General features: G+C 44.9%; 1 protein-coding gene across 4 annotated transcripts in view; it reads right to left on the bottom strand.

Moving 5' to 3' along the window:
• Positions 1–13,214, bottom strand: part of ELP2 (elongator acetyltransferase complex subunit 2) — a 940,461-nt gene that overhangs the window by 75,015 nt on the left and 852,232 nt on the right. For all 4 annotated transcript variants that reach the window (XM_085606785.1, XM_085606787.1, XM_085606786.1 and 1 more), the window contains one exon: positions 7,581–7,723. In XM_085606785.1, the coding sequence (XP_085462911.1) occupies positions 7,581–7,723 (143 nt within the window). The remainder of the gene's footprint in view (positions 1–7,580; positions 7,724–13,214) is intronic.

Below are 13,214 nucleotides of genomic sequence, written 5' to 3'. Positions count from 1 at the left end.
TATAGTGTGGTCTGCTGCACGGTCCTTTGGGTGCGAGGTCTAGTATGTACCACGAGGTTTCTAAGATTTGGAGTCCTCAAAGGTAAATCTAGGTCGTTCCAAATTCAGTTACCCTTTGTTGACAATATTCCAGTGTCTTAGAATGATGTTCTTTATCTTCGGGGATTCAGAGGGGAGATAGGATGGCCTGAGGTAGCCCCTTTAAGGTGATGAATCGTCAAAATGAGAGGAAATAATTAATCCTGGCTCCCGCCAGTGGGACATGAGCCGTTGAGGACAAAATAAAGGAGACCGAGGACTGGAATCCCTGCTGTCCTGTGTGCTATCTGCCAGTGTCGCATCTGCGGCACCTAAAGGGTTGAACAGTATGCTGCAACACTGGCTAGGAAGGCTGCCACTGCCTTTAGGCTAACCCCCTCAATAGCCTTTGCATTTGCAGTATGAGTGGTATATTGGGAGCGTATTTCTTGGGGCATGACTTAAAAGCCCCGAGGAATGCGCTGTGGCCCAACTGTCTTTAAATGTTGCCATTAGGGATTCCACTTTCTCTCCTTGAAAAGGGAATGTGTATCAGTGATGCTTGCACATCGCCAAAAACTCCAGTCGATCTCACTCAGGAATGCCACTGAAGGACTAGTGAAAGTAACACGGACCCCCTGACGAATTGATACAGCAATTCCTAGGGCAGGGCACCAATACAGTGAAATATAAAACTCTAGGCAATTATGGAATTACTAATGTTAAAAATCTCTAAATCTATATGTACATTAGATACACATTATTCGTGAACTCAGTGTAACACTCAACAGAAAAAATTGAAACTTACAATTTTAATTTATAGTAATTAAAAAGCAAAGTTTATTACAAGTCAATTCATAAAAAACTCTTCATACTGTGTTTTGTATGTAGTTAGCATGTGAATACATATACATTCAATCATATACAAACAAACAATTTTCTTCAGATGATCACTTAAAATACATAGACTAAAACCGTGGCAGCAAAAGGTTTTCGTCTTCGACGTGCGTTTCTACGCTATCTGCGCCTTCATCAGGAAATGCCACTCATTTACTTTTTGCTAGAAGCTTATTATTGGATTTTATGGTCCAACGTTTTATATTCAGCTTATTGTTAATAGGTCCAGTGTATCGGTGGACTTACAGGATCCTAATTTAGGTCCTGCAGGACTCTGATATATCCTTCTTAAAAATAGTTGCGTATTTCTATATATTTAAAAGCGGTATTTATTTCTTAGGAATCTGATATTTTCACAACTCCTTATCCATATGTTCAGAAAATTCCAACAGTTCCAGAATATATTAAGATGGTTTTCGTCAAAATTCATCAATGGTTTTTCCCTTTGGATTAATTGTGAGGGAGAATTAAAAAGACAGATATCAGCTCCGTCAGCGTGGATACGTCCTAACTGGCCGCGTCTATGTGCTGGAAGGGATGCCACTGAAGGACAACACTGATGCCAACTGCTCTGCCAATGCAGTTGTGGATTCCAGGCCTGCGCGGATAATGAATTTCACTTCATTCTGCCTTTATGGATTGTCTGAGCCACGGGGGTCCTAAGGTCTTCTAGGACCCCTGGCAGGATCTCACTGGTCATGTCCCATAGGACATGAGTGTAGTGGCCTAGCAGTCAGATCACATTTAAAGACCATAGTGCCAAGCTGGCAGAAGAAAAGATACATTTCCCAAAAGCATCAAACGATTTGGATTCTAAATGCGGGTGATTGGTCGAAAATCAGTTAGAATTAATCTTGCTTGTCAAAGCTCGGTGAGGACATTTAGATCACAGAGTGCAGGCCTGTGCTGCTTATCTCCTTAATAAATAGTACTATTGGATATGTCGGGCGCATTAGACACTGTGAATCATAGTATTTTGCTAAAAAGACTAGAGAACATAGGAGTGAAAGGACTGGAACTGAAGTGGCTGCAATCATATTTGACGAGCAGGCAACAGGCAGTGACAATTCCACCTTTTACATCCCCTAAGACCCCTGTGCCCCATGGGGTACCACAGGGATCAGCAATAAGCCCAATCTTATTTAATATCTCTCTGCGTCCTCCGATCCCTATTATCAAGTCCTTTGACATTGATTTAGTTAATTATGCAGATGACACACAACTGGTGTTCTCTTTAGAAGGAAACCAGGCAGTTTCCCTAAATAAATTCCAGGAGTGCATGCACAATACCACAAAATGGCTCAGAAATAACTCCCTGCAATTCAATGGAGACAAAACGGAGATAGTATATTGCTTCACAACCAAAATTGTGCGGCCCTTCCCCTCCAAATTCAGACTCACCCCTACGGATAAACCACTGACTCCAGCTAGAACAGTACGCAACCTGGGGGTTTTAATGGATGATAACCTTCAATTGGAGTCACAAGTTAATAAAACAGTTGATATTTGTTTCGCCTTGATAAGAGCACTACGTCAGATCCTTCCGCTGCTGCCTGTTACTACTAGATCTCAAGTAGTGAGGGGTATAATACTGAGCAGGCTGCACTACTGTAGCTCATTGTATCTGGGAGCACCTAACTCAGTGCTGCTGAAGTTACAGAGGATCCAGTCCATAGCAGCCAAATTGGCCTTAAATAGGCAGCGCAGATCCTCAACGACTCTGGCGTTGAGGGACCTTCACTGGCTACCAATTAATCAGAGAATACACTTCAAATCCCTCTGTATTGTGTTCATAGCAGTACATGGATTGGGTCCGACATCCATGCAGAAAAAATTCACTTGGTATACTCCCGGGAGAAACCTCCGCTCATCAAGCGCAAATCTGGTAACCACCACAAGATTCAAGAAGACTAGGACGGGTGGCAGAGCATTTGGTGTAGCAGCCTCACGACTCTTGAACAGTCTCCCCTTGAATTTCAGACAAATCAAAACTCTGCTTCCATTTAGGAAGAGCTTAAAGACATGGCTCTTACCGAAGGAAGAGTAACACGAGCTACTCAATATCTGCGAACAGGTCATTTTTATGCACAGGGTAAGTCTCGGGGCCAGGATACCCGTGACAGTTTTGCGCTATATAAGTTCAAATTACATTACATTACATTACACTAGTGGGTAGACAAGAACATGAATTCTGCCAAGTAGCCATTAAGGCTTCCCTGAGGGCTTTACTGAGTGGCACAAGGGATCCGATGTCATCGGTTCAGACTGGAGAATCTCTGATTTTCTTAGTATAAATGGAGAGCTACTGCAATTCTAGTACCTCAGCTGCTATCCAAAAACACTACTGCAAATGATTCACTGTCCTCCATTAGTGGTCCATGTGGCGAGTGAAGCTCTGTTTCAGGGGAGGTGTCAAGCCCACTGGCATTTTTAAAGTCGAGCTATAAGACATCATGAATGTAATGAGTGGGAAGTAAGCCACCCTGCTCTCCATCATCAGTATCCTAGAGTGCTTCCTGTTCTGGCACAGGATCAGAATCTCAGCCAAAGAGAGAATAGTGGCTCTACTGATACTGGTGTTGCTGTAGAGATGTTGGGTCAGAATCTAGTAGCATGACAACTGGTTACGCTTTAGTTATTTCTTAGCACGAAATTGAACGAGCTTGGATTGATGTTGACCTGAGTCATGACATGGAAGTCAGCAGTGAGTCACCGATCGCTGCCGGCAATTGTGTCAGTGAAGCGGAAAACGGAGTGCACTGTAAGAACAGCACTGTAACTTTTACCAGCAACGGTGCTGCACGGTAGTGGGACCTAAGGGAACAGAGGAGGAGCCTGCAAGGAGTAAGCCTGGGGTTTTGTTGGTCCAGGAGGCATGTCAGCAGTGAGTTAAAAGCACACTAAATATTTTCAGCATGGTCTCCTTTAAGGCCTTGATTTGCTGTGTGTATTTTGTCATTGACTTACCTGAAGCTTTTGAGTGGGAAGTGGAGTGGTCACAGGAACAGCCTTGTGACCAGGGCTAGGACAGAATCTGCAACTTGGCCTGAGAAAAGGATCTGTGTGATGTCCACAACTTTTTATGTTTGGCAATATTCAGCTTCACCTCCAGGCCTCCAATCACCTTTAGGTGCATTAGTGCACATTTGTCATAGGACCTGAAGTCATGACCAGAGCCAGGCACACCTCAAGAGGATCCGCAACCGATATCTGCTAGTGGCTGTCCAAGCACAGCTCAAAGCCTGTCGCTTTTGAAGGGAACCTACTACCTGGCACACTGTCTCAAAACAATTTGGCTCAACATAGAAGGAAGCAGAACTCCGGATGTGTGTCAGATGGTGTGGAAAAAAGGAACTGAGATCAGCACGCAAAGGTGGAACTTATTTTCGGCTCCGCTCTGTCATTTCCAGAGTTGTGCACAATGCCATATACCAGCAAAAGGCAGCACTGCTGCTTACATTCTCCTGATCCAGTGTGATACATTTGAAAAATTCTAAAGGTGAGGAAGTCGAGGTTAGTTGTTTCCATAAAAATGCAAAATGTATTTGGTGGACTGGGAATACAAATATTGAGGGTTGTTTTGCTCACCGCCATGGTTTATTTACATTCTCATTTGAGTTTATATCTACACTATCAAAAGTCTTACGAAACTAAACTTTCCCAATTCACCCCATTAAAGGCTTATGACAACAATGAACTAGGTGACAATGGTTTACAAAGTAGAAAAGATGTTGAAGGACAGGAAGTGTTTGATTTAATGAACTTGGAGTTTGTGCGTAGCTGAATACTGCAAGAGGGAGGAATTCTAAAATTAAGAGTTCTAATGCTTATATCTGGTTTTCTTGCTCATGCTAACTCTGCTCTTCTGACATGCCCATCTCTGAGGTGAGGCAAACTGCGCCTTGGTCCATGAGATGTGATTTTGCAAACCAGCTTGGTCACCCAAAATTGTTTATGTTATTGTTAATTGCTCATATTGTTGGTGAGATTTTAGTTGTGGGATTAATGTGAGGAACTGTTTCTAGTACAGCATTTGTCTAGAGCAGGTCTCTTTGCCGACAACTTTAATATTTGCCTAGTCTGAAGATATGACCTTCTGCTTCCCAGAGCAATCTCAGGTTCCAAGGTTTTACAGAAAATCATGAAAATTACCCTAAAAGTAGATCGGCAGATGGAATGGATAAAACTGAATAATAGAAAAACATAACCTTCCAGCTACTGCAGATCAATAGACAAGACGAAACAGCATGAAGAAAAAAAAATTAAAACATGTGGGAAGTAAAACCCAAACATGTCCAAAAGTGAGCCACAAGTACAGCAAGCAAAGTTGTAATGCACTGTGAACCCAGTTCAGTTTCTTTATATACTGGTTCTTCAGGCAGTGATCCTCCTGCTATTAGGAACTAAATTTACGTCTCAATACTTTGGGAAGAAGTGCATATTTATATTTAAAAAGGCAATATAACTCACTCTAAAAAATTTGGAGTGTTAGAATCAATAAAAACTACATTAAAAACAAAAAAAGAAAGAAATATAAAAATATCATCTGGTTCTTGCGGCATTACAGAGACACTGCAGGTACAAATAAACTCATTGGATTCACCATGCATGCAACATTACAGAGATGCCGAATGCATGGGGAGACCTAGTCATACCACAATGCTTACAGCAATTAAAAACTCCAAGCAAGTTGTGCACACTGAGGCCAGGTGCGGAGATTGCGGACGCTGCACCAACAGTACAGACATGGGTAAGGTTTTAGATCCTGGTGCAAGTCACAAACAGTATAAGCTTGTCTCCACTTGCGAGTTAAGCAATGCCCTTGTAAGTGTGCTCTGACATGCATAGAGTATTAACTTTTTTACTGTGCAGTGGAAAGTGCGGGACTCAACTCCCTGGGAGACCTCTAAGAGGAGGGGATACTCCTAGATTTTCAAATGCTACAAGATACGCAAAACCTATCACTAGGTCAATTTTTGAAGTATGGTAGGACTAGGGGATCCCTCCGATGAGTCTGGAACATGACCCCAAATGTACCCCTCACCAATGCACTACTGCAGACTGTACACACCATAGGATATTGCTGCAGATTAGTGTACTAGATCCGCGGGGCATAAGGGAGCACAGAGACATCTCCTTGTAACCTCTTTAGGAGTCCTGGGATGCTACTTCCAGGAAGGTCTGTAATGACAAGGAATGGCAGAAGGCAATAGAGTATCCCCGTAAAGTCTCCAGAAACGCCTGCTTCCAATTCATTCATTTCCATATTGTGCTTAGGGACTACCTCACACCGCAGAAGATTGGAAGGTTGTACCTAGGGGCGTGCTCTAGTTGCACCAGATGCCGTCACTCCCCTGCAGACTTCCATCAGGCCAACGAGTATTGCCCCCAACTTCAGGAGTTCTGGAATATAGTGCAAACCACACTCTTGACAGGCATCGGGAAACCTAAGCTTACCACCATGGATGACCTGCCTTGGTCCCTCAAGTCCCTTAAGGCAAAGGTCATAACAAAATTCTTGGACATTCTACTAGTCCTAGCCAAGCGCAGTATAATAATGTGCTGGAAATCCGGACACCCTCCTAGTGAGGCTGGCTGGACAGCGAATGCTCTTTTTTGGGCAGAAGCAGAAAGTAAGGCCCTCCACAGAGACGAGAGGCAAGAACAGCTAATCACATCCCTATATGATGTCTTGATACTAGGCCTGGTGCAACACGGGGATAAAGATGACAAGTCCCTTGAACCCGTCTCTCGAACTCCACAGTCTCTGGAATAGGAATGGATGAACCTTACTTAGTAGCCAGTCACATGAACCCCACAGCACAGCAATCCTACACTGACCATCACCCACTTCTGATCCTCAAGAGGTCTGAAACGAGAATTTGTTTGAGAGTGAGTGGCAATCTGTGAATAATTTGGGAATAGCGATGAGCCATAACTAGGGTATGCTATGGTGGGGACTCCCTCCTAGGGCAGGACAGTCCCCACCGGACCGGGACAGGTTCTGCAGCAGAGTGTTTGGCAGGTCACTCACACTCTCCAAATCACTGACAAATGACCCTGGGGATATTTAACACACACCTTAATCCATTTGACCACCACAGTTCTCGGCTCTGTGGGTGACAAGGCCTGTGAGAGAAAAAAATTATCAGAAAATTGGTGAAATGCTTGGCAAACAAATAGTACCACCAACCCTCTGGGTGGGTTAGTGTACTTGGAGAGCCGCACTCTTCATCCAAATTGCCCATAAAGAAAGGCTCGCAGGCCAGACTAAGAGCATCAGACTCCACAGTTGTGCTCAAGGTAACACTTTAGAGGGTAATCCCATTAGGTAAACTGGAGGTCCAGGCGCTGCAGTTTACAAAACTTTCTTTGCACTTTAGAGGTCACCTTGTCGGTTTGGACAATAGAAGCACACATTTGGCTGATGGAATTTTGGCTGTGGGCTAGCTAGAGGACGAATCCAAGAACAGGGATGTTCAGATAGGAGGCATACATCACTACATACACTTTATTTATAATACATTTGTGTGAGACCACTAGAAACTGATGTGCCAATGTTGTCGAACTTTAGAAATCCTTTTGAAGATTGTTTTGAAATGGCATTTCAGTAAAACAGAAACAAAACCTGAAATAAAATAGAAATTACTACTGAAATGCGGTACCTTTTATTAGAGGTAAGCACAGGGCTCACACTGACAGCAGTGGCTGCATCTCCTACATCAAGCATCGAAGAAGCAGGCTTGATGGATCCCAATGCATTGCCTTCACTGGCATCAGCCCTGTTAGGAGCACTCCAGACAACCACCTGCAAGAAAAAAGACAATCCGTCAAACACAGGTACCATTTGACTTTGGGCATTCGAAAAGCTGTTCAGAATAACAAGGATTGGAAAACTAATAGGTCTCGTCTATGCGGGACGTGGGTTGAGAGGACTAGCTAAACAAGCAGTTTCAATCCGATGCCATTCCGTTCATGTATGTAAAAGAAACTGATGTAACTCATGTATGTTTTTTTTTATTAAACATGTTTTTATTGTTTTCATTACTTCAGAACAAGTCGCAGTGCAGTCAGTACAGGTCCCCAAAGGGGTAAAAGACATTCTATGCATTACAATGACAGCAGGAATAGTCCAGTAGAGTAATGTAAACACACTCCTTTCTGCAGTATTTTTAAACCAGGTCCATATCTCCACCTCCAAACCATTTGCTCCATATTTGGCATACTTGGCTGGGCAACCTCGTGCTTCATAATCAGGCTTCTCCTGCTGGGCCCACCAGTCCACCACCCTCCTCCACTGTGCCAGTGCAGAAAGCCTGGAAGCTTTCCAATGGACTGTGATGTCCCACTTGGCCACCAGTAAGACTGTACACAGTAATGTCCTGTCCCCCTGCTTCCCCAACCCCCTCCACCAACCCCAGCAGTACCATTAACGGGGAAAGTTCAATCTCTAGACCCACCAACCTGGAAAGCTCAGCAATGATTCTTCTTCAGTACCCTGTATGAAGTGACAGAACCACGTCATATGAAAAAAATCAGCAGTTGTGTGGGAGCAGCGAAAGCAGGAGGAGCTGGACAGCAAATTAGCCCGATTGAGCCTGTCATGGGTTAAGTAAGCACAATGTAGATAACATGTCTGCACCAAGCATAGGCAGGATGACATGGTTAATACCCGAGGGGCCATCAATGAGTCCCCCCAGTCTGCACCTTACATCTGCCCAAGCCACCCCTCCGAAGGCGCGCTGAGTGTTGGTGAGGTGTCCGGGACGTTGATGATAAGTGTGCGGTATATGTGGGAGACCCCCCACATAGAGCTCCCATCAAGTTCTTTGCCTCCACTTGGCTAAATTCTGGGATCTGCATGTCTGGGGGCACATGTACCCTAAGGGCATATTGAAATTGTAGATACTTGTGGAACTGGGTCCCTGACGGGGAGTAGGTTTCCTGAAGATCTTGAAAAGAGACCATGTGTGGATCCCTTCCAGAGGTCCCCCAGAAGCGTAATGCCAATAGCATCCCAGTGGTCCAAACCCTCCAGTGACGCTCTCTCTGTCAGCCACCTGCCCTGCCACAACAGAGTTTGTTGCGTGAACTTGGACCACCACCCTGTGTGTTTGTGGGCTGCTCTTCACCCTTAAAAAACCAACCAGGTAATCTCGGGGAGCGTAGAAGGAACCATGTCCCCATATAGCAGTGCGAGAATCCTGGGGAAATCCATCTCACTGAGCTCTAGCTTGTAGGACCACCCTCCACCCATCCATTCATTGATCACTAACAAGTGTGATGCCAGGGAACACAGGTAAAGATTGGATGCTCCCATACCACCATAGTAGGGGGCGCGTTGGCAGGTCTTGAATGCTAATCGAGGAATGTTATTGTCATCAAGTTCATCTCATGAAACCAGAAGCAGGGAATCAGGTGTGGAAAATTTGATACGAGATACAGGAAGCAGGGATGTGGAATTCCTATAGCCCAACGCCCAGGACATATTGTTTGAGGTCAAGGGCAACAGGTTTCATTGTGTATTTTTTCCTTGGGACAAGTAGGCCCACCCCATGCAGCACAAACCCTTTGGCTGCCAGTTTGCAGTACCACATTATGGATCGGGGAAGGGCACTGTCTGCAGTTAATGTAATATTTTTGTCTATATGCTAATGCTGTTCACACTTGTATTTGTGGTTGATTAATTGAAAGCCTTTATTATTAGGGTGAGGGCTCTAAGTAAATGTTGTAAGCTCCGACTGCACTACTGACAGTGGCTCCAGTATAAAAACGTGCACACATGTTTTCAAAGTTTAGCAATATGAGGCTATGTATAGCCAGAATGCTCTCGGATTTGATGCAGATATTTGAAGAAGATTGAAAGCAAGATTGATGATTCTTTGCTTTCAAAATAAAATATTAATAAAAAAATGAAAGAAGGAAAAAAACATTTCACTAAACTACTGTAAAATTTCAGGTACCATTTATTTTCAGCATCATTTAGTAATGTGTTGATGCATGCTAGTATTTCCCAAAAAGATTCAGAATGGAAAATCAGTGTAACCAGTTTAAATATGGTATGGAAAACAAAAATAAACATGCAATGGCAAAGCCAGTAGGTCTGAAATTGGTGGTCAGCTTTTTAGTTTTGTTAATGTGTGAATTGGTTTGGCATGGTTTTTGTAAAACTTTATTAGTGTGGGAGCTGCCAGGCCCTCACCATGATAACAAACATTGCCAAAAGCAAAAATAGTTTTTGGTCTCAGAAAGCACACACTGCCACAGTAGTTATTGGCACTGAACTTAAGTTCTTTGTTTGCCGATATGCTCCTGGTGAAAGAGCAGAATGCTGTGACTCACAGTGAGCAAAACCAAAGGAAATGATGAACGGAGTGTTGAACATTGCAAGCACTCACCCCCAGTCAACTGATCTGGGTTTAATCCATCACCATTCTTTAGCCCACTCTGCCACCCCAGTTCAGACATGGCCATATGCAAATCAGTCTGACCCTGTGCCTCATGGGAACAGTCCAGCCCGAACTGCCAAGCCATGTCTTCCCTGGACCGGAAACAAGCTTCCTAGGACCGGTTTCTGGCATTTCAGCCGTCTTCAGCCAGGCTTGCTTGAATCCAGTGGCAAAGTGAGCAAGGGACTCACGTCTGAGCATACCCTGCCACCTTATGGCGAACAAAGCAAAACCAAAGGAAGAGCAAAAAAGCGATGGATTTAGGCCCAGATCTCTGTACTGGGGTGAATGTAAGACATTGTTCTGCATTCGGTCCATCAATAGTTCTTTTTGCATTTGTCACCCCGAGTGGGACGGGTATGCTCAGACGTGAGTCCCGTGCTCTCCATGCCACTGGAATCAAACTATCCTGGCTGAAGAGGGGTGAAACCCCGAAACCGGTCCTGGGATGCTTGTTTCCAGTCCAGGGAGGACCTGTCCTGGCAGTTCGGGCTGGACTGTTCCCATGGGGCACAGGGTCAAGACTGATTTGCATATGGCTGGGTCCAAACTGGAATGGCATGGTGAGCAAAAAAACGAGGGATTTAGGCCCAGATCTCTGTACTGGGGTGAATGTATGACATTCTTCTGCATTCGGTCCCTCAATAGTTCTTTTTGCAGTTGTCACCCCGAGTGGGACGGGTATGCTCAGATGTGAGTCCCGTGCTCTCCATGCCACTGGAATCAAACTATCCTGGCTGAAGAGGGGTGAAACCCCGAAACCAGTCCTAGGATGCTTGTTTCCAGTCCAGGGAGGACCTGGCCTGGCAGTTCGGGCTGGACTGTTCCCATGGGGCACAGGGTCACGACTGATTTGCATATGGCTGGGTCCAAACTGGAATGGCATGGTGAGAAAAAAACCGATGGATTTAGGCCCAGATCTCTGTACTGGGGTGAATGTATGACATTGTTCTGCATTCGGTCCATCAATAGCTCTTTTTGCATGTGACTCACAGTGAAGCCAGCCAATACAGAGAGAGAGAAAGAGAGAGACAGAATTTGAATCAACGCAAAAGTTCATGGTCTACGCCAGACCAAATTAGGGGCCCAATTATTAAAGAAAGTCTCAAAAGTGCACCTATGGTATATGTCCTTGCATTAAGTGCAGCTATACGGCTTTTGTGAATTCCAAAGAATTTACAGAAGTAGGACAAGAAATAGTACTCCTAGAAAATATTTGTGAACTGCATTTTAGCATGAGCAAATATGCATGTGTAGATTTGCTCATGCGAAAATCTAAGTGTTTGCAAGTTCACTTTCCCTTCAACCTCTTTTTTTCCCAACTCTGGAAGAAGGTTTATGTCTGCCATTGTCAGGTGTAAATTTCCAACATTTCTCAGTATGGGAAAATATTATGTTTATGTTTAGATGCTCGTATAGCGCTCAAATGCCGAGGCGTCTTGGCGCTGGGGCGTGAGGGCAGGGAAAAATGAAATTGGGATAGAAAGGCCTATGCGGCTGTGAACAGCCGGGTTTTCAGACTCTTCCTGAAAAGCTGGAGGTTAGGTTGAAGCTTCATGGGGAGTGGCAGTTTGTTCCAGAGCTTGGCCGCACAGTGTGTTATTGCTCGGCCCCCCCATCTCGCCCGTCTTATCTTGGTACTTTTAATGAGACCTTGACTAGCCGATCTGAGAACACATGAAGGAGCATACGGTGTAAATAGTTTTTGAAAGTCCTCAGCACCGCCCCCATGAATTGCCTTATGCACAAGGTGTAAGGATTTAAATTCTATGCGCTGTTTAATGGGCAGCCAATGAAGTGATTTAATTCCAACCGAGGTTGGCTGTCCTCTAGGTATGCCCAGTAGATGTCTCGCTGCGGCGTTTTGTAGGGATTGCAATTTTTGCAGTTGGAATTTATCGATTCCCAGGAATAGAGCGTTACAATAATCTAGTTTGGATAGAAAAAGAGCTACCATCACTGTCTTTTGTAGCTCTTGAGGAATGAATGGAAAATATTTTCTCAAGATTTTTAAAAGGAAAAAACACGATGAAATAAGACTGTTTACCTGGGCACCGAAATTCAGTTTGTCATCGAAAATGATCCCTAAATTTATGACCTTCTCTACTGGGCGAGGACATTCTCCGGCCTCGGTAGGCCACCATGACCGGTTCCACAGGGGCTGGCCCAGCCCAAACTCCATCACCTCTGTCTTATGTGTATTTATTTTCAGATAGCTCTGACTCATCCAGGCCACAATCTCGGTAAGACAGGCATGGAACATGGCTGCTGTGGTCTCTGGCTGATTTGTGACGGAGATGACAAGTTGAGAGTCATCAGCGTACGAGACCAGAGCAAAGCCATGCCTCCTGACGAGATTGGCCAGCGGGGTGACGTAAAGGTTGAACATGGTCGGGGATAGGGCGGACCCCTGTGGGACTCCACAAGGAAGATGGAAACTGTCCGACTTCATGCCGTCCCAGAACAGCCTCTGCTCCCTTGCCTCCAGAAAGGAGGACAGGTGGGCCAGGGCGGCCCCCCCCTACCCCTATGTCCCTCAGCCGCTGCACCAGGACAGTATGGTTTACGGTGTCAAACGCGGTTGATAGGTCAAGGAGCACGAGGACCACCCTCCCCCCCTCATCCACCACTCTGCGGATCTCTTCGGCAGCAAGGATTAAGGCAGATTCGGTGGAACGGCGTGAGCGGAAGCCGTGTTGAGAAGTATCCAGCAAGTTGTTTGCATCCAGTTATTCAGTCAGCACTCTGTTCAGTTGTTTCTCTAGATATAGCCTCATCCGCCTCATTTACCTCTTCCAGTGTGATGGACTCATCCAATGCACAACGCTCAGCCTGTGACAGCGGCACTTC

Source organism: Triturus cristatus, chromosome 5_2 (genome assembly GCF_964204655.1).
Source record: "Triturus cristatus chromosome 5_2, aTriCri1.1, whole genome shotgun sequence".
Lineage (NCBI taxonomy): Eukaryota > Metazoa > Chordata > Amphibia > Caudata > Salamandridae > Triturus > Triturus cristatus.
This window is presented reverse-complemented; position numbering and strand designations above follow the sequence as displayed.